Source organism: Callithrix jacchus, chromosome 7 (genome assembly GCF_049354715.1).
Source record: "Callithrix jacchus isolate 240 chromosome 7, calJac240_pri, whole genome shotgun sequence".
Lineage (NCBI taxonomy): Eukaryota > Metazoa > Chordata > Mammalia > Primates > Cebidae > Callithrix > Callithrix jacchus.
In genome coordinates this window covers 40,047,880-40,067,721 of record NC_133508.1, presented here as the reverse complement: position 1 = coordinate 40,067,721, position 19,842 = coordinate 40,047,880, and the positions used below count along the sequence as shown (strand labels likewise).

Below are 19,842 nucleotides of genomic sequence, written 5' to 3'. Positions count from 1 at the left end.
TTGGCCAGGCGCAGTGGTTCACGCCTGTAATTCCAGCACTTTGGGAGGCTGAGGCAGGTGGATCACTTGAGGTCAGAAGTTCAAGACCAGCCTGGCCAGCATAGTGAAACCTCATCTCTACCAAAAATACAAAACGTAACCAGGCATGGTGGCGGGCGCCTGTAATCCCAGCTATCCGGGAGGCTGAGGCACAAGGATTGCTTGGACCTGGGAGGCGGAGGTTGTGATCAGCCAAGACCACACCATTGCTCCCCAGCCTGGGTAACAGAGCAAGACACTGTCCCCACAAAAAAACAAAAAAAGGTAGTTTGCTTTTCCTCTTGTTTTCGGTTTTCAGTGTAATTCGATAACGTGCTTCCCTTTAGCTTGGTTATTTCATCTGTATTTTTACCTTTACTTGAAAGTTTCTTATTTTATCTGTTCTTCAACTTTTTTTTTTTTGAGACTGAATCTTATTCTGTCGCCCAGGCTGGAGTGTAGTGGCACCATCTCGGCTTACTGCAACCTCCACCTCCTGGGTTCAAACAATTCTGCTTCAGCCTCCTGAGTAGCTGGGATTACAGGTGCGTGCCACCATGCCCAGCAGTGGGGTCACCTTATAACCACATGTTCAATTCACCAGGAAGAGTCAACAACTTCAAATCTGCATTTTTTAATTTTCAGTAGAGATGGGGTTTCACCATGTTGTTCAGGCTGGTCTCAAACTCCTGCTCAAGTGAGCCACCTGCCTCAGCCTCCCAAAGTGCTGGGATTACAGGCGTGAGCCACTGCGCCTGGCTAATTCTCATATTTTGGTGTTTTTTTTTTTTAGTAGAGACAGGGTTTTGCTGTGTTGCCAAGCTGGTCTCAAACTCCTGACCTTAAGCGATCTGCTCGCCTCAACCTCCCAAAGTGCTGGCATTACAGGCCTGAGCCACCAGGCCTGGCTCGTTCTTCAACATATTTACAAGAATTAAAGTACAGTTCTACCCAGCATTTCTGGATGATTTTCAGTGTGATGCCAGCACACTGGGCAGCCATGTTCACAGCAGAGCTCCCACTGCTTCTTCAGTGCCCTTTCATGGGCAGAGGCCCATCCCACTGCTCCCACCTGAGAAGCACCCAAAGCTGCCCATTCCTGGACCTTTCACAGCTTCCCTGCAGAGGATCAGGCAGCGGCTCCATCTTCAGGACCAGCTACCCTCATCCCTCCACCTCCTGCTTCTCTCACTGGCCTTGCCCTTGTAGATTCACGTGTTGAAAACAGTAAATCTGCCCCCCTTGTTAGTGAGGACTCGGGAGGGATCAGAGGCGAACGCTTTTGGAAGTGCCGTCTTTAACCGAGGCTCCAAGTGTCTGTGGTTTAGTGTGATCGCCTTGACTGGAACTGCGTGTGCACAATGACACCTGTCATCTGCTGGGCGTCCAGCAAAACGAGGTCTTGGAAGCCACAGGGAATTCACAAGCACAGAGCCAAATAGGTTTGACCATCTTCTAAATATTTTCTGAAAACGCTGCCATTCAAAGACTAGCAGGTTAATCAGTTCTTTCAAGTGGGAAAAATATGGTTGGAATTTTACAAGATGCCTTTAAATTCTGCCTCTCAGGACTTTAAAATGCAATTGTTTCCTTGTAAGTTTAAAAAATTACTGGCATTGATATATTAATAATTTGTTCAAGAAACATTGCTAGGCATTGAGAATATTTTTAGTGAATTATTCTGAAGCAATTGCTAAGCTGAGCAATGCAAATCAGTCCTCCACAGTTTTACAGTTTCAGCATCTCGTACACAATGTCAACATTTATGTACATTTCACCTGGAATGATGCATTATTTCAATGTGAAATAGTAGTGCTAACCTTCCCATTGTACATTGACTTATAAGCTTTCTTTTCTTTTTTGTTTTTTTGAGATGGAGTATTGCTCTGTCACCCAGGCTGGACTGCAGTGGTGCAATCACGGCTCACTGCAGCCTTGACCTCCTGGGTTCAAGTGATCCTCCCACCTCAGCCTCCTGAACAGACGGAACTACAGGTGTGCATCACCTCACCTGGCTACATTCTTTTACTTTTTTTTTTTTCCTAGAGATGTGGTCTCACTATGTTGCCCAGACTGGTCGCAAACTCCTAGCCTCAGGAGGTCCTCCCACCTCAGGCTCCCATGTTGCTGGGATTACAGGGATAAGCCACTGTGTCCTGCTGATTTATAAGCATTTGACATCAGCTCTTTTGTCTATTAATCATGGTACAAGCACCGTGTAATTAATAGGCACTAAAACCAATCACAAACTTAAGGTGTAATAGAAAATAGGGTTTCTTGGGCGAGTGCGGTGGTTCATGCCTGTAATCCCAGCACTTTGGAAGGCCAAGGCAGGCGGATCACTTGATCTCAAAAGTTTGAGACCAGCCTGGGCAACATGGCGAAACCCTGTCTCTACAGAAAATACAAAAATTATCTGGGTGTGGTGGTGCGTGCCTGTAGTCCCAGCTACTTGGGAGGCTGAGGCAGAAGGATCAGTTGAGCCAGGAGTTCGAGGCTGCTGTGAGCTACAGTCACACCACTGTACTCCAGGCTGGGCGACTGAGTCAAACCCTGTCTCAGAAAAATAAAAGGAAGTTAGACATTAAATTTAATTTTCACCAGAAAAATTAAGGAACTAAAGAGTTTGTCATTTTAACATTGTTTCTTTTTTCTTTTCTTTTTTTTTTTTTTTTGAGACAGAGTGTCCCTCTGTTACCCAGGCTGGAGTGCCATGGCGTGATCTTGGCTCAATGCAATCTCTGCCTCCTGGGCTCAAGCAATTCTCCTGCCTCAGCCTCCCAAGTAGCTGGGACTACAGGTGCTGTCACCACACCTGGCTAGTTTTTGTATTTTTACTAGAGATGGGGTTTCACTGTGTTGGCCAGGCTGGCCTCAGACTCCTGACCTCAAGTGATCCGCCCACCTCAGCCTCCCAAAGTGCTGGGATTACAGGCGTGAGCCACCGCGCCTGGCCTGTTTCTTAAGTGAAATCGTTTAATCCCAACATGTGGACACATAAGATTCAGTACCTTGAGTTCCACACGGGCAACCTCCTCACATTCCCAAAATGATAACCAAAGTGTAATGATAATGTTGACGTTATTTAAGAATTATTTTTGGCGCCAGATGTAGTGGCTCAAGCTTATAATCCCAGCACTTTGGGAGGCTGAGGTCGGCGAATCCTGGCTGAGACCAGGAGTTCAAGACCAGCCTGGGCAACACAGAGAGACCCTCTACCTCCACCAATAATTTAAAAATTAGCAGGGCATGTTGGTATATGCATGTGGTCTTAGCTACTTGCAAAGCTGAGGCAGGAAGATTGCTTGAGCCCAGGAGTTTGAGGCTGCAGTTAGCTGTGACTGCAGCAGAGTGAGACCCCATCACAGAAGAAAAAAGACGTTGCCCCACCGTGTTCCAGAACATCACTTCACGCCCCCGCCGGCAATGTGCGCCGATGCCAGCCTTTCAGAGCCTCACCAGCGCTGGCAGCCAGCAGCGCTTTGGTCTCAGGTGTTCCAATCAGTCTTTAGTGGTGTCACATTATGGCTTCATCTGCATTTCCCTGAAGATGCTGATGTTACACAGAGGTTCAGAGCCATATCGGCCGTTTGTATATCTCTTTTTTTGGTGGCTATTCCAAATCTTTTGACTTTTTTTTTTCTTTTTTTGAGATGGTTTCGCTCCTGTCCGCAGGCTGGAGTGCAGTGGTGTGATCTCTGCTTACCTCTGCCTCCTGGGTTTCAAGCCATTCTCTCACCTCGGCCTCCTGAGTAGCTAGGATTACAGGCTCACGCCACCATGCACAGCTAATTTTGTATTTAATTATTTCAATTTTGTATTTGTGGTGGGAGTGTAAAGCAATACTCTGGAATGCTCTCGGGCAATTTCTTTTTCTTTCGTGACAGGGTCTCCGTTGCCCAGGCTGGAGTGTAGTGGCACCATCACAGCTCACTGTAGCCTCACCATGTTGGCCAGGCTGGTTTGGAACTCCTGACCTCAGGTGATCCACCTGCTTCGGCCTCTCACAGTGCTGGGATCACAGGCGTGCGCCACCACACCTGGCCTCTTTTGACCTTTAAACTGGCGTTTGGACTTTATGTGGTTGTTGGGACCTCTTTGCGTGTTCCGGATACAAGATCTGCATCAGATATGTGTGTGCTGCAAATATTCTTTCCCAATCTGTGGTTTATTTCCTTAATATCTTCTTTAAGAGAAATTGTTAATTCACAGTTTATTTTAATCTATGATTTTATTGATCTATATTTTGTGATCACCTTTTGTAGCTAATTTCTATCTCCCGGCATGGAAGATGACAGCAGCTTGTTACCTGAGGATGACCCCCTTCTGGAAGATTCCCCCACTTTGGAAGATGGTAATAAAGCTTTTTTTTTTTTTTTTTTTTGCGACTGAGTCTTGCGCTGTTGCCAGGCTGAAGTGCAGTGGAGCAATCTCAGCTCACTGCAACCTCTGCCTCCTGGGTTCAAGTGATTCTCCTGCCTCAGCCTCTGGAGTAGCTGGGATTACAGGCGCCGGCCACCATCAAGCCCAGATAATTTTGTATTTTAGTAGAGACGGGGTTTCACTGTTGGAAACAGATGCTCAGGACCACAAAGGAAAATCAGCACTGAGACACAGGATCTTTCAGCAACGCAACTTTTACTTTCTGAACTGCAGAAGGGCACCCTTGCTAGCCATCTTGTCATGAGAGTACAATGAACAAAGGAAAACAGACGTATTTATCCCTTACACATTTGGGGTCGTCCTTACTGCTGTGTCTGATCTCCGTTGGCTGGCAGACCTCACAATCTAAACTAAAATTCAATTAACTAACTTAAAATTTTCTAAACAGGTCAAAGCAGTGGAGAGCTGGGACATGCCTGTGAGCACGTCCAGCGCAGATATCTTGGTTAAAGCACAAGGACATAGAATGTACCACGTGCCTGTAAGCATGGCAGGTCTAACAGCTACACAGGATAGGGCTTAACAAAGTTATTAGCACACTTATTCTTTAAAAAGAAAGGAAACTGGCCGGGCGCGGTGGCTCAAGCCTGTAATCCCAGCACTTTGGGAGGCTGAGGCGGGTGGATCACGAGGTCAAGATATCGAGACCATCTGGTCAACATGGTGAAACCCTGTCTCTACTAAAGATACAAAAAATTAGCTGGGCATGGTGGCATGTGCCTGTAATCCCAGCTACTCAGGAGGCTGAGGCAGGAGAATTGCCTGAACCCAGGAGACGGAAGTTGCGGTGAGCCGAGATCGCGCCATTGCACTCCAGCCTGGGTAACGAGGGAAACTCTGCCTCAAAAAAAAAAAAAAAAAAAGAAAGGAAACTTTAAAGAGGAAATTTTCTGCTTCCCACAACCACGTTGGCCAGGATGACCTTGATCTCTTGACCTTGTGATCCGCCCGCCTCGGCCTCCCAAAGTGCTGGGATTACAGACGTGAGCCACTGCGCCCGGCCAATAAAGCTTCTTTCACAGTAACACAAGTCTCAGCAACAAGAAAGAAAAATGACATGCTTCATAGCCCCTCTTTAATTCCCTTTACCCTGGGAGAAGATAGCTTTTACACTCACATTTTTCTCTCAAAGAGGGAGCTTATATTATTGTCCTTATTTGAAAGAAAGACAAATTGTGTCTGAGATTTCGAAAGCGGCCGACCATAGTTTTCCAGTTTGCATCAGTATTGAGAAATCTGATGCCATTTTTATCCCAGTCCTTTGAATATGACCTATTTTTGTTTTCTTTTCCTGGAAGCTTTTTTTAAAAAATCTCTGATGATCTGAAATTTTTCTGAGACGTGCCTTGATTTGGTTCTAGTTCTGGGCACAGGCAGGCCATCCCGATCGGGAGGCACGTTTCCTTCCCACCCCCGCTCCCCTCCCCACCACGTTGTGGGTTCTGTTGTGTGCTGAGTCAGCCGCCTGTCTCCTGGCGCTGCATGGCCTTCTCCCACCCACCGTCTCCCTCTCCAGCTCCCCTTGTGACTGTGGCTTTCTGCCTTTTCCGTCATTTTTACTGAGATTTAGTGAAGGGAAGAAAACCCGTGTTGAATTTGCCGTGTTTTGCTGGAAGTGCACTGTAATCTTCTGAGACAGTGACCTTCAGCCTCTTTTACCTGAGAACCCCTTTGCATTCTTAAAAATCATTGAAGACCCAGAGAACATTTGCTTATGTTGCCTATATCTTTCAATGCTCGCCGTGCCAAAAATTAAAGCCGAAAACATTTCAATACCTTAGTCATTTAAAATAGCAATAACAAACCTATTAGCAGTAACGTCAAGAGTGGGGTTTCCCAGAAGGCAGCTGGAGTCTCACAGCTATCTGCTGTGACGCCACATGTCCTGTGGCCTCTGGAAGACTCCACTGTACACTCATGGAAAGAGAGTGAGAAGGCAGATGGCAAGCAAGTGTGATGATGAAGACAGTTTCACTTACAGGCTCTGAAAGTCACTAAGGAACTCTCAGGATTCCCTGGATTTTGCTTTGAGAACCATCAAGTTAGAGATTGTCAAGATTTATCCTAAAACTGGTGGGTAGGCCGGGCGCGGTGGCTCGTGCCTGTAATCCCAATATTTTGGGAGGCCGAGGTAGGTGGATCACCTGAGGTCAGGAGTTTGAGACCAGCCTGGCTAACATGGTGAAACCCTGTCTCTACTAAAAATACAAAAATTAGCTGGGCGTGGTGGTGTGTGCCTGTAATCCCAGTTACTCAGGAGGCTGAGGCAGGAGAATCGCTTGAACCCAGGAGGTGGAGGTTGCAGTGAGCCCAGATTGCGCCACTGCAGTCCAGTCTGGGAGACAGAGAAAGACTCCACCTCAAAACAAACAAACAAAAAACTGGCCGGGCATGGTGGCTCACACCTGTAATCCCAGCACTTTGGAAGGCCAAGGTGGGTGGATCACTTGAAGTCAGGAGTTCAAGACCAGCCTGGCCACCATGGGGAAACCCTCTACTAAAAACATAAAAATTAGCCAGGCCTCTAGTCTCAGTTACTCGGGAGGCTGAGGTGGGAGGATGCCTTGAACCTGGGAGGCGAAGGCTGCAGAGATACAAGATGGCGCCACCGCACTCCAGCCTGGCAACAGAGCGAGACTCTGTGTCAGACTCACGACTATGCCAAATGTCACGTTGAGGTCCAAAGGGAGTGGGTGAGTGAGCAGAAGGAGCACTGGAGGCCGTAGGCAGGTGAACAGGGATCTCCAACAGCAGCTCTCACACTGTCTGCCTGTCCCAGCTGCTTGGTCCGGTGGCCCCCACACCCGCTGCCTTCAGGGTAGCGGCTTAACTCTTTCTCTGGGCACAGGCTGAGCTGTGCTGTGCCCTGGCGCCCCCCCCCCCCGCCTCTCTTCGTCTGCAAAGACGACCAGCCCTGGCTCGCTCGCTCTCTCTGGGCACCAGCGCCCCAGTCCCGTGGAGCTCCCCAGGCTGTTCGCCTCTGCCTGTGCCTGCTGCCCTAGGTTCCTTACACCCTGTCTCAAAAAAGAAAGATTTATCCTCAAACTTCAGACACAAATGCTTGATCTGCTTTTTGTTTTTTTTAACTCTTGCCTTGATTTCTAGAAAGACATGAATTAGAGGATCCAGGGTTTGACATCAGATCTCTTCTGCAGGAAGCGGAGGATGGCGCGGACCCAGAACACAGCAGGTAACTCCTGGGGCGGGGTGGGGTAGCGGCTGCTTCCTCCCTCCCTCCCACAGGCTGCACCTACCCTGCAGGCCGCACCGAGGAAGGCATTCTGAGGCTGCAGCCGACGTGGTGGCAGCTGGCGACCTTTTCATCCTAAGCTCAGTGAAAGAACAAGATACTGGTGCTGATAAAATGAAAAGGAAAACAGCTGAGGACAGAATGCAGGCGTCTCACCTGAGACAGAACCTGAGCACCCTGGATAAGATGTGTGAGCAGCAAGACCTCTTCATTGAGAAGATGAGGTGAGCGGGGCTGAGGCCGCTGTGCCTCCCGACTCCTGCTGCCCCCCCAGGCCGTGACACAGGTGCCAGAGGGGTGGTCGTGTGCCCGTCACCACCGTGAGAACCTGTCCGGGAGGGTCTTCCAGGGTCTCGGTGGAGGAGGAGCTCTGCAAGCCCCACCCAGGAGCTGGTGCCCAGTACTCCCAGCCCTCTTCCCACAGAGGAGGCAGGAACAAGTGCACTGCCTCCCCCAGCGTTCCCCAAAGTCACTGCCTGTCAAGCTTTTGCTATCATTTCTTTCTCTGTGTATGTGTGTGTCTGTATTTTATATCTATGGGGTTTTTTGCTAAATTATTTTAAAGCAAATTACAGACACTCTACTTCACTCCTAAATTATTTCTGTGTCTTCTCAAAAATCAAAACATTCAGCTGGGAGGGTGGTGCGCCCGTGATCCCAGCTACTCGGGAGGCTTGAGCCCAGGAGGTCAAGGCTGCAGGGAGCCTGGGCGACAGAGCAAGGCCCTGTCTTTAAAAATAAAAAATTAAAAGAAAAACGTTCTTCTGCATAACTTGGACACCTAACCCGGGTTCTTCACCTACGGAAACGACGACTCCTCTCACACGCTTCTGGAGCGGCCGTGCGGCTTCCAAGTGACCATCACGGCCGGCCTCAGGGGCTCACGCCTGTAATCCCAACACTTTGGGAGGCTAAGGCAGGTGGATCACCTGAGGTCAGGAGTTCGAGACCAGCCTGGCCAATGTGGTGAAACCCCGTCTCTACTAAAAATACAAAAATTAGCCGGGCGTGGTGGTGGCACGTGTAATTCCAGCTACTTGGGAGTCTGAGGCAGGAGAATCACTTGAACCTGGGAGGCAGAGGTTGCAGTGAGCGGAGATCACGCCACTGCACTCCAGCCTGGATGACAAGTGAGGCTCTGTGTTGACAAAAAAGCAAAAACACAAAGTGACCCTCAGAGCTGGTGCTCTGGGCTTTGCTCCATTGTTGGTAACTGAGGCCAGGGTCACCCCAGGACCTGGCGTGTGAACCGGGGTTCCTTCTGGCCCATGTCCCACTGGCGATCTGGGCCTGCCTGGTCTGCACCCTGGAAGGCTGTGGAGGAGCTGCAGCTGCGTCCCCTCCCGTGGCCCCCAGACCTCCCACCACGCACCCGTCACACGCAGGAGCACACTCGTTTATGCACACATGGGTTCCCTCCCACACCTGTGCCATCTTTGGCCCCGAGACCACCTCACCTTCGGGTGGGGGCCACACTGCTGCCCCTGGGCAGGGTTTTCCAAAAACGGACAACAAATTCCTTCTTGTGTGGCTTGCAGGTGTTAGAGAGACCCCTGGCCTGGACCAGGAGGCCTCTGGGGCCTGTCCCTGCCTCCCCAGCCTCACTGCCACTTCGGAGGCTGGAGTTTCAGGGAAGCATCATCTGACCCCCGCTTCCTCATTCCAGAGGGGAGCTGCGCGCCTGTCGGCAGAGGCAGGACCTGATCCGCAGGCAGCAGGAGGCCATGGCGGCCGAGATCGCCGCAGAGGGACAGGCCGGCAACACGTAGGTGACCCTCGCCCAAGGACAGGGAACCGGGCGTGAGATCAGGGCCAGAGGCTCATTCCTTCACGGGAAGGGGAGCACAAGGCGCCTGCTGTGTTCAGGCTAGTGAGGAGCCCCAGGTGGAGGCCACGACACACAAACACACAGAAGCACATGAGGTCGGCAAAGCCAGGGCCGGAGGGCGCTGGGGCTGGGTCACTGGGAGGCAGGGCACGTGAGTCAGTGGTCGGGGAAGGCCCCTGGGGCTGCTCTTGCCTGGAGCAGCAGAGCAAGGCCGCCCAGGGCGGGGTGAGAGGTGAGAGGCCCACATGGGTCCCATGCTCGATCACAGGCGGGAGGGCCTGGGGGAACTGACGGTCCCTGCGTCCCAGAGCGTGGCTCCACTGCCTCAGCTCCAGCCTCACCTCCGATTCCAGGGACACAGGGGACCTGCAGGGCCTGCCGAGCTCAGCCCAGCCCAGCCCAGCCCTTGGAAGGCCCCAGCAGGGTGCCCATCCTGGAGTGGCTGGTGCAGCCATGTGGAGCGGAGGCCCAGCAGCCAGGGGCCAGGGAACGAGCAGCTCCTCCCGGCCTGGGGGGTAAGGGCTCCTGGCCACTGTGGGCTGGGGACCTGAGGGTCGAGGAGCAGATGGGGCTGCCCAGGCCTCTTCGGGGTTTTGACCTGCCTCATTCCTGGACCGTGTAACTCGGGATCTAGGGGTGACCGCCGTACCCAGCCAGCTACTGAAAGCCCACCTCCTGCGTGCACACGGCTGGGACCTCCAGCTGGCATCACACTGTGTGGCTCTTGTGGGCACACTGTCCACTGCCCAGGAAGTGGTCTCTCAGAGTGTGGCTGGGCTGGCGCTTGATGTGCACTGGGGTGGATGACACCAGGAGGGGAGCAGGAGGAGGGAGGGACCCAGGGCGGCTCCAACACAAGGGCCTGGGGCTTGTCATGTGTGCCCACCTGCCCAGTGGGAAGTGGGCATGGGGAGAGCCTCCCGCCGGCCCCACACTCCTCACCTGCTCCATGGCCCAGCTCCAAGACTTCCTTCTTGAGGGAGAGGAGGCTGAGGGGTGCCAGGCGAACCTGGGTGGCCCCGGGGTGACCCAGGCCTGATGCACACCCAGCCTGTCCCTTCACCTCTGCAGGGCTGCTGTGGGCCGTCTCCAGGCCGTGTCCAGACGCCTGTTTGTGGAGCTGGAGAACGAGAGTGACTTGCAGTTGAGAACTGAGGCCGCGCTGAAGGAGAGCGAGTGAGTCGGGCAGAGCCGGGGCTGGCAGCAGACGGGTCCTTCCCACCTGTGGGCAGAGAACCAGATCTGGGGGGTTCTGTTCTGCACTTGACTGGCAAACGGCTGGGAGACCGAAAGAGGACTGAGCGAAAGCCGTGGTCGGAAGGAGCAGTCTTCACGCCACGTTTTTCAGTTTCTCTGGGTTTGTTTATGCTCCTGGCAGCTCCACAGTCAGGTCCCTCTTCCTCCTTCCTGGTTTCTCATGCTCTGTACTTCCACAGAACGGCGAGCCAGGTTTGCAGAGGCGGGAGAGACAGCTGCCTCCTCGCCCTGAATCCTTCCCTGTGGAGCTGGGGTTGGATGCATCGAGCGACCTCTGAGTTTGGCAAGAAGGGGTTTGGGAACGTGCACGAATTGCTCAGAGTGACAGAGGGGACCCAGAGCTGACCTCAAGAAGGACTCCCAAACCACACAGCCCCCCAGCCCGGGAGCTGCGGCCCGGTCCGTGACGTCCACGGCACTGACCCTGCAGGTGCCTGGGATGACCTGAGCCTTCCAGCCTGGGCAGGGCGGGGGAAACAGAGAGGGCTGAGTGCTGGCCTCAGGCCACTGTGCCCACAAGAGTGCCCATCCCGTACCGCCGGCCTCCTGCCACCTACATCTCGGCCCCACCCCACCGAAGACAGCAGTGGGCCCTGAGCCAATCTCCAACCTGAGCTAGCTGTGATGTGGTCGCGACTCAAGCTGGCATCCAGTGCTCTGCACCGTGGCCCACCTGTGTAGCAGCAGAAGGGGTGCAGGGGAGGCACTGAACCCAGCTGCAGCTGAGCGTAGAGGAGAGCACCGTCCCCGTGGTCCTCCTTTGACAACTGGCTGTGTTGTGCCCACCTCTCGCTGCTCAGCAGCACCTGCGCCAGGGCTGGGGGCTCCACAGGGCCAATGAACCCTGTACGGTTCTCAGGATAATGAACCATGGACGGTTCGCGGGGCTGATGACCCTGGAAGGCCTCACTTTACAAGGTTGCTGTGATTGTCTGCTTCTTTAAAAAAAAAAAAAAGTTTTCGGCTGTGCCAGTGGCTCACGCCTGTAATCCCAGCACTTTGGGAGGCCGAGGCAGGTGGATCATCTGAGGTCAGGAGTTCAAGACCAGCCTGGCCAACATGGTGAAACCCCATATCTACTAAAAATATAAAAATTAGCTGGGCGTGGTGGCACATGTCTGTAATCCCATCTACTCGGGAGGCTGAGGCAGGAGAATCTCTGGAGCCAAGGCAGAGGTTGCAGTGAACCGAGATTGTGCCACTGCACTTTATGATAAGTGACAGAGGCAGGAAGACTCTGTCTTAAAAAAAAAAAGCTGCGGGGGAGGCCTGGTGGGGTGGCTCACACCTGTAATCCCAGCACTTTGGGAGGCCGAGGCAGGTGGATCATCTGAGGTCAGGAGTTCAAGACCAGCCTGGGCAACATGGAGAAACCCCGTCTCTACTAAAAATACAAAATTAGCGGGGCATGGTGGTGCGTGCCTGTAATCCCAGCTACTTGGGAGGCTGAGGCAGGAGAATCGCTTGAACCTGGAAGGCAAAGGTTATAATGAGCCAAGATTATGCCATTGCTGTCCAACCAGGGAACGAGAGTGAAATTCTGTCTCAAAAACAAGAAATTGTATTTCGAAACAATTCTGAACTTACAGAAGAGCTGCAAAATGGCACCCAGACCCCCATCCGGGAGCTGTCCCTGGAGCCCACGTGGGCATTGTGTGAGGGTGGCTCCCTCGCCTCCCACAGTCAGGAAGAGCCTCGGTCCTTCTGGGACATGCAGAGCTCGTGGTTCTGAGATGACAGGCTGGGGCTGTCCTGCATGGCGCCCATGCTCAATGGGTCCGGGGTGATGAGCTGTTCCCCTCAGTGTCCCCTCATGGGACGCATGATGGCTGCCAGCCCCGCCGTGGGGCTGCCGGCTTCTTCAGTGCAGTGATGCGGTTTCCCTGCGGGGAGAAGTGCTGAGGCCGGGAAATCCTACGGCGCTGGCATCCATCTGTGTTTCCTGCCAGAACTGATGCCTGCTGTCGTGGCTTCTAAGGGGTGGATTTCCAGTTCCACCATTCCTCCCTGTTACTTGGCTTTCCACTGTTAGGACAGCGTTCTCTCCTCTGTGTTTGCCTGCCATGTAGGCTCTGGTTGCTGTGTCCCTGGGGCTGTGATCCAGCCTGTTGTGATTTGTCTGCGTGCCCCGGCCGCCCCACATTTGGCAGTGGCTTCCTTCCACATCCTGCGTTCATGTCCCTGTCGCTCTGTGGGCATTTTCGGGCACAATGAGAGGCTCAGGTTCCCCTTAATCTTCCCTGCCCCTGCCTGGACTCAGCCCCTTGACCAGCAGTAGGCAGAGGCAGGAAACAGCTCTGCCTACCTGCCTACCTGCCTGTGTTGAAAACCTCCCGTTCACATCTATAATTCCAATTGCTACCAAAGCCACAGGTCTGTTCTCACCCACCTTCTCTGATGGCGAGAACCCTGCCTCCCACCATCCTCATTTGAGGCAGGTCGCTGTCCCGTCCCTCCCCACAGCCGGCCCCGGACTCTGGACTCTCCTTGCGCGGCCCCGAGCCCCTGGAACCCACCTGCTGCCCTCCTGCTGTGGGCCTGGCTGCTGCTGGCTGCCCATGAACTTTGACTCAGCTTCATCTGGGTCTAATTTGCATGCAGTACAAAGCATCCGGAGCATTCCCCGCACAGCCTAAGTGGGCAGCTCCACCCCACCAGGCCACCCCTGGTCTGCTCTCCACCTGCGGGGTTAGGTCTTTAGGACTTCGCCAGCGGACACTAGCAGTGAGCTCCCCAGTGCCCGGCTCCCGGGTGTAGCCTGACGCAGGGGCTCATGGATGGCCTCATGTGTCCACAGCTGGGCATCCTGTGTGCCCCTGCGTGTGTCCCTGTGCGTGTCCACTGCTGGGTGTCCTGCATGTCCCTGCATGTGTCCACAGCTGGGTGTCCCACATGGCCCTGCATATGTCCCTGTGTGTGTCCATGGCTGGGTGTCTCACATGGCCCTGTGTCTGTCCACAGCTGGGTGTCCTGCTTGGGGAGCTGCCCACTATTCATTCACTTCCCTGCTGGGAATGACTGTGCCAGCCCCCGAGGGTCCCTGGGTTCCAGGCATGTTCCTGCTGGGTCCCATTGGAGGTAGCACCCCCTCCCACTCACAGTCAAGGCCTCTGTGGCCAATGTGGAAACTCCTATTGTTGTCTCTGGGCCCGGGGTGTAAGGAGCACCAGATGTCGAGGCACAGTTTCAGCTTCCAGTCAATAGAATTGTTTCATGGTCTCTCTTGAAGGCCTCCTCCCTCTGGAATGGGGGCTTCCTAAGCAATAGAGCCCAGTGCAGAGGGCACAGAAACAAAATAGCCACGGGCATGCGAGAGGGGCAGCTTGAGGAGCGCAGTCCCTGCTTCCAGGAGTCCTCGGTTGTGGCTCTGGGACAAGTGGCCGGCACGAGGCTGGCCGTTGCTTCGGGACACAAGCTGCGTTCTGGGGACGGCGTCTGAACCTTGCCCAGCTCGTGTCCCTGCTGCCGCACTGTGAGCGTCATCTGCAGCCGCAGAACAAGCCACCCAGCCCTTAGCCACCTAAGGCAGCGGGCGTGATGGCCTCGGTTTCTGAGGGTCGGGGTCAGGGTGGCTCACGAGGTGCCAGCCACATGGGTGCTGCCGAGGGCCCGCTGAGTGAGGGGACCTATTCCCATGCTCACTCACTCAGCCGCTGGCTGCAGCTCTGGGTGTGTGTAATAGGCACCTCCTCATGGAGCTGCACCCCGAGTGACCGCTAAGTCCCCCAAGCAGCCCCCATGCAGTCTGAGAGACAGAAATAGAAGCTGCATGTCGTCTGGAGGCAACGCTGTCACCACTGCTGTTTCCAGGTGGCCCTGGACCCTGTGGAGGGGCTCCGGTGTGTGTCCAGGCTGGCCCGAGACCCTGTGGAGGGGCTCCGGTGTGTTTCCAGGTGGCCCGAGACCCTGTGGAGGGGCTCCGGTGTGTGTCCAGGCTGGCCCAAAACCCTGTGGAGGGGCTCCGGTGTGTTTCCAGGTGGCCCGAGACCCTGTGGAGGGGCTCCGGTGTGTGTCCAGGCTGGCCCGAGACCCTGTGGAGGGGCTCCGATGTGTTTCCAGGTGGCCCGAGACCCTGTGGAGGGGCTCCGGTGTGTGTCCAGGCTGGCCCGAGACCCTGTGGAGGGGCTCCGGTGTGTTTCCAGGTGGCCCGAGACCCTGTGGAGGGGCTCCGGTGTGTGTCCAGGCTGGCCCGAGACCCTGTAGAGGGGCTCCGGTGTGTGTCCAGGCTGGCCCGAGACCCTGTGGAGGGGCTCCGGTATGTGTCCAGGCTGGCCCGAGACCCTGTGGAGGGGCTCCAGTGTGTGTCCAGGCTGGCCCGAGACCCTGTGAGGGGCTCCGGTGTGAACACCTGGGGTCCCTGTTGTTTTCTTGGAGGCTGGATTCCGCACGGCTGTGTCTCACGCAGCACCACCAGGACCAGCTGCTGTGCACGCAAGGAGCTGGAGCACACCTGGGAAGCTGGTGTGGTTTGCCCATCACGCCTGCAAAACGATCACCTTGCTGGAAGCTGCATTGGATGAAACACAGCGCGTGAGCAGCTCAGAGAGCTGTGTGAGGTGGGACCTCACTCAGAGGGCAGAACAGGGACACCACATCCAGGGAGTGGTGACTTTCAAGGGTGCGTGTCGCTGCTGCGCCGTGATGGAAGACCCCAGAGTCTTGAAAGGAAATGGCACCCAATGGGGCTCAGAGGGGCCTCCGCTGCTGGCAGCGCAGGCATCGCATGGCAGCAGCCACCCACCAGCCTTGGAGGGTAGCGTTCCGGTGGCCAAGCCCTGCCGAGCCTCATACCGTGACATGGGCCGTGTCCCCACCCAAATCTCACCTTGAATTTTAATAATCTCCCTTTGTCAAGGAGCGACCGGGTGGAGATGATTGAATTATGGGGGCAGTTTTCCTCACACTGTTCTCATGGTAGGGAATAAGTCTCATGATATGGATGACTTTTTTTTTTTTTTGAGATGGAGTCTCGCTCTTGTTGCCCAGTCTGGAGTGCGGTGGCACAATCTCTGCTCACCGCAACCTCCACCTCCCAGATTCAAGCCATTCTCCTGCCTCAGCCTCCCAAGTAGCTGGGATTACAGGCACCTGCCATGATGCCTGACTAATGTTTGTATTTTTAGCAGAGATGGGGTTTCACCATGTTGGTCAGGCTGGTCTCAAACTGCTGACTTTGTGATCCACCCACCTCGGCCTCCCAAAGTGCTGGATTACAGGTGTGAGCCACCACACCTGGCTGAGATGGATGGTTTTATAAAGGGCGGTTCCCCTGCACAGGCTCTCTTGCCTGCCACCATCTAAGATGTGGCTTTGGTCCTCATTTGCCTTCCCCTGTGGTTGTGAGGCCTCCACAGCAATGTGGAACTGTGAGTCCACCAAACCTCTTTTCTTTATAAATTACCCAGTCTCGGCTATGTCTTTATTAGCAGCGTGAGAACAAATAACACATGCCATCCTGACCCAAGCAGCCGTGGGGTGGCTGGGAATGAGGCTGGCTAAGCCACACACAGGTCTCCTGTCCACTTCCCTATGGAGGACTCTTTTGGGAGCAGCCTCATGGGACCCCAAAGTTCTCACACTCTGGGTCCACTCTGAGAAGTACAGCACCTGCCCTTCTCCAAGCCACCCTGAGTGAGAGCTGCAGAGCTGTCCCCTCCTGAGGTGTGACCGGCACCAGCCTGCTCCTGAGACCCACTTCCTGGCAAGGGAAGGGATGCATTCCTGTGGTTCCCAGGGCCTCCCGAGCTGGGGTCTGCTTCTGTGGAGGGCACGGGCTGGCGGAGGCATCTGTGGACTGGCCTCACAGGCATTTCCTGGCCAGCAAGCCCCAGAAACCCCCCAAGGAGGCCCTAGAGACGACCATCTCTGGGTCCTGAGCACCTGTGCTGGGCTCGCATGTGTCCCATCCCTGTGCCCAGGGGGTTACTGCCGGCTCCTGAATCTGTGCTGGTGGCTTAGGTACAGTCTCTCATTCACTCATCTTCCCACACGTGGAAGAGGGTGCCCACTGCTTGCCAGACACAGTCCTAAACCCATGAATGAAGCAGCAGAGTCCTGCCTGGTGAAGCCTGCTTCGGTGGTGGGAGGCGTGCTGTGAGCAATCATGTGTGTTCTGCGCAGCCTCGTCACATGACCGCCGCCTTCCCAAGCCCAGCTCAGCTCAAAAAGGAGGCTCCCGGTGCACCCCACTCAGCCACATGGGACCCCCAGCAGGCATGGTGGCCAGGACTGCTGTGAGGTTTCTCTGACTGCACCCGTGTCCCATCACTGCAGTGGCAAATCCCGCAAATGTCACAGCTCAGCAGGGCTCAGATTTATGAGCTTGTGATTCTAGAGGTCATTGGCCCAACACGGGTCCCACTGGGCTAAAGTTAAGGTGTGCACAGCGCTGGTTCCCCACGGAAGCCTCCACGGAGAATCCATGTCCTCCCTTTCCAGCTCCAAAGCTGCCTGCGTTCCTCCATCTCTGCAACCAGCCGGTCCCATCTCTCCAACCTTCATCACTGCCTTCCCGACTGACCACACTGGCTCTGCTGATAAAGGGGACTTTAGTGGGGTGCCCATCTACTTCACTCCGTGGGACCCCAAAATCAATTACTACTGCCAAAAACTCCTTCCACCCATCCACGCTGAGATACTCTGCCCTGCCGCCCACCCTGGAACCAGCCCAACTCCCTCCCAGGTCCAGCAGCACCCCAGGGCTCCACCTTCCCGGCGCAACTGGGAGCCCCTCAAAGGCAGCATCCCTGCCCGGGTCCCCCACGCACTTCAGAGCCCACCTCGGTGCTTTCCAAGGGCACAGGACTTTCCTCACTGGAGCCACAATGAAAAACACGTCGGCCAGGCACGGTGGCTCAAGCCTGTAATCCCAGCACTTTGGGAGGCCGAGGCGGGTGGATCACGAGGTCAAGAGATCGAGACCATCTTGGTCAACATGGTGAGACCCCATCTCTACTAAAAATACAAAAAATTAGCTGGGCATGGTGGCACGTGCCTGTAATCCCAGCTACGCAGGAGGCTGAGGCAGAAGAATTGCCTGAACCCAGGAGGCGGAGGTTGCAGTGAGCTGAGATCGTGCCATTGCACTCCAGCCTGGGTCACAAGAGCAAAACTCCTTCTCAAAAAAAAAAAAAAGAAAGAAAAACACGTCTTCTCTATGTGGTCAAACTCTCAACAGCTGGATGCAGTGGCTCAGGCCTGTAATCTTTGGGAGGCCAAGGTGGACAGACTGCTTGAGCCCAGGAGTTTGAGATTAGCCTGGGAACATGGTGAAACCCCATCTCTACAAAAAATACCAAACTTAGCTGGGCATGGTGGCGTACACCTACAGTCCCAGCTACTCAAGAGGCCGAGGTGGGAGATCAGTGAAGCCCAGGACGTTGAGGCTGCAGTGAGCTGAGACTGCGCCACTGCACTCCAGCCTGGGCAACAGAGTGAGACTCCGACTCAGCAACCAACCTTCCAGTAGGTTCTCTCTCCAGACATTCGGATTCCTTCTGCATGATTTTCTCAGCTTTCTGCAGTTCAGGTGTCTCCTGGGTCCAGGTTTCCTCGACCAGCTAAGCAGATGACAGGAGCCGCCCATGGTGGGTGAGTGAGCTAGCAGCACGTCCACCTCAGACGCCCGGGCCAGGCTTGGGCAGGCTCTTCCCTCTGTGGCCTGGTGAGGTTGGACTTCATTCCCACACACCTTCCCCAGTCCCGCCGTGTAGATTAGCTACCTTCGTCCTCTCTGGGATCCTTCTCTTCTCAGGTCACACTTTGTTCCTGCCCCTGGGAGCATCTGGGCCAGAGGGGATGGCAAGGGGGGCATGAGGAGAACTGGCAGCCCTGCAGGGAGGTGCTTCGGGGCCTACAGGCAGCAGAGCCCGCCTTCAAGGGTGGGGAGGGCTGCTTCCCTGCTGACAGATGGGCAGAAGGGGCTTGGTGGTTTGGGGCTCAGATGGGTCAGATCCCCTCAAAAGTCGTCGCTCCCGTCCTCAAAATCCCAGTCTCCCAATCCACCTCTGCTCTGCTCTGCTCTGAATGCCGGCGCCCCTGAAATTCACGTGCCCCTGGAACTGAGCCCCACTGCTCATCAGTCCTTGTGTCGCAGTAAAGAGATGCCCGACACTGGGTCATATAAAGAAAAGACGTTTGGGCCAGGTGCGGTGGCTCACGCCTGGAATCCCAGCACTTTGGGAGGTTAAGGCGGGCGGATCACCTGAGGTCAAGAGTTTGAGACCAGCCTGGCCAACATAGTGAAACCCCATCTCTACTAAAAATACAAAAATTAGCTGAGCATGGTGGTGGGCACCTATAATCCCAGCTACTCGGGAGGCCAAGGCAGGAGAATCGCTTGAACCCGGGAGGGAGAGGTTGCAGTGAGCTGAGATGGTGCCGCTGTGCTCCCACCTGGCAGACAGAGCTAGACTCATCTCAAAAAAGAAGAAGAGAACATTTGGTTGGCCAGGGCTCTGCAGGCAGCACAGGGAACGCAGTGGCATCTGCTTCCGGGGAAGCCTCGGGAAGCCTCCAGTCATGGCAGAAGGCGAAGGAGGAGCCATGTCTCCCACAGTGGGATGGGAAGCAGGAGGGTGGAGGCGCCACACACTCTCAAACAACCAGGTCTTTCATGAACTCGCTCATCACCAAGGAGATGGCCCATGCCCTTCATGAGGGAGCCGCCCCACAACCCCAACACCTCCCACCAGGCCCACTTCCAACAAGGGCTACAATCCAACACACCATGCAGGGAACTTGCGTCCAGACCAAATCCGCCCTGGAGGCGATGGCATGAGGTGGGGGCTCTGGGAGACTCGGCCATGGAGGTGCTGCCCCCGTGGAGGGGACAAGTGCCTCATAAAAGGGCCTGAGGGAACCCTTCTGTCCTTTTGGCACGTGAGGACACAGACAAGGCGCCACCTTTGAGGAACGAGCTTTCACAGGACATGGAACCTGCTGGCACCTTGACCTTGGACTTCCCGGTCTGCAGAACTGTGAGGAATGAATTTCTGTTGCTGGTGAAGACTCAGCGCCAGGCATTTTGTTACAGCAGCAGGAATGG

At 54.8% G+C, this 19,842-nt stretch overlaps 1 protein-coding gene across 19 annotated transcripts in view; it reads left to right on the top strand.

Annotated features, from left to right (window-relative positions):
• The window catches only part of CFAP74 (cilia and flagella associated protein 74), an 84,260-nt gene that overhangs the window by 10,003 nt on the left and 54,415 nt on the right, over positions 1-19,842 (top strand). For 5 of the 19 annotated variants that reach the window (XM_078330059.1, XM_035307398.3, XM_035307394.3 and 2 more), the window contains 5 exons: positions 4,284-4,372; positions 7,567-7,651; positions 7,792-7,935; positions 9,378-9,476; positions 10,611-10,715. In XM_078330059.1, coding sequence (XP_078186185.1) covers positions 4,303-4,372; positions 7,567-7,651; positions 7,792-7,935; positions 9,378-9,476; positions 10,611-10,715 — 503 coding nt within the window. In that variant the 5' untranslated portion in view covers positions 4,284-4,302. The other 14 variants (XM_078330057.1, XM_078330056.1, XM_035307393.3 and 11 more) reach the window with 8 other exon arrangements.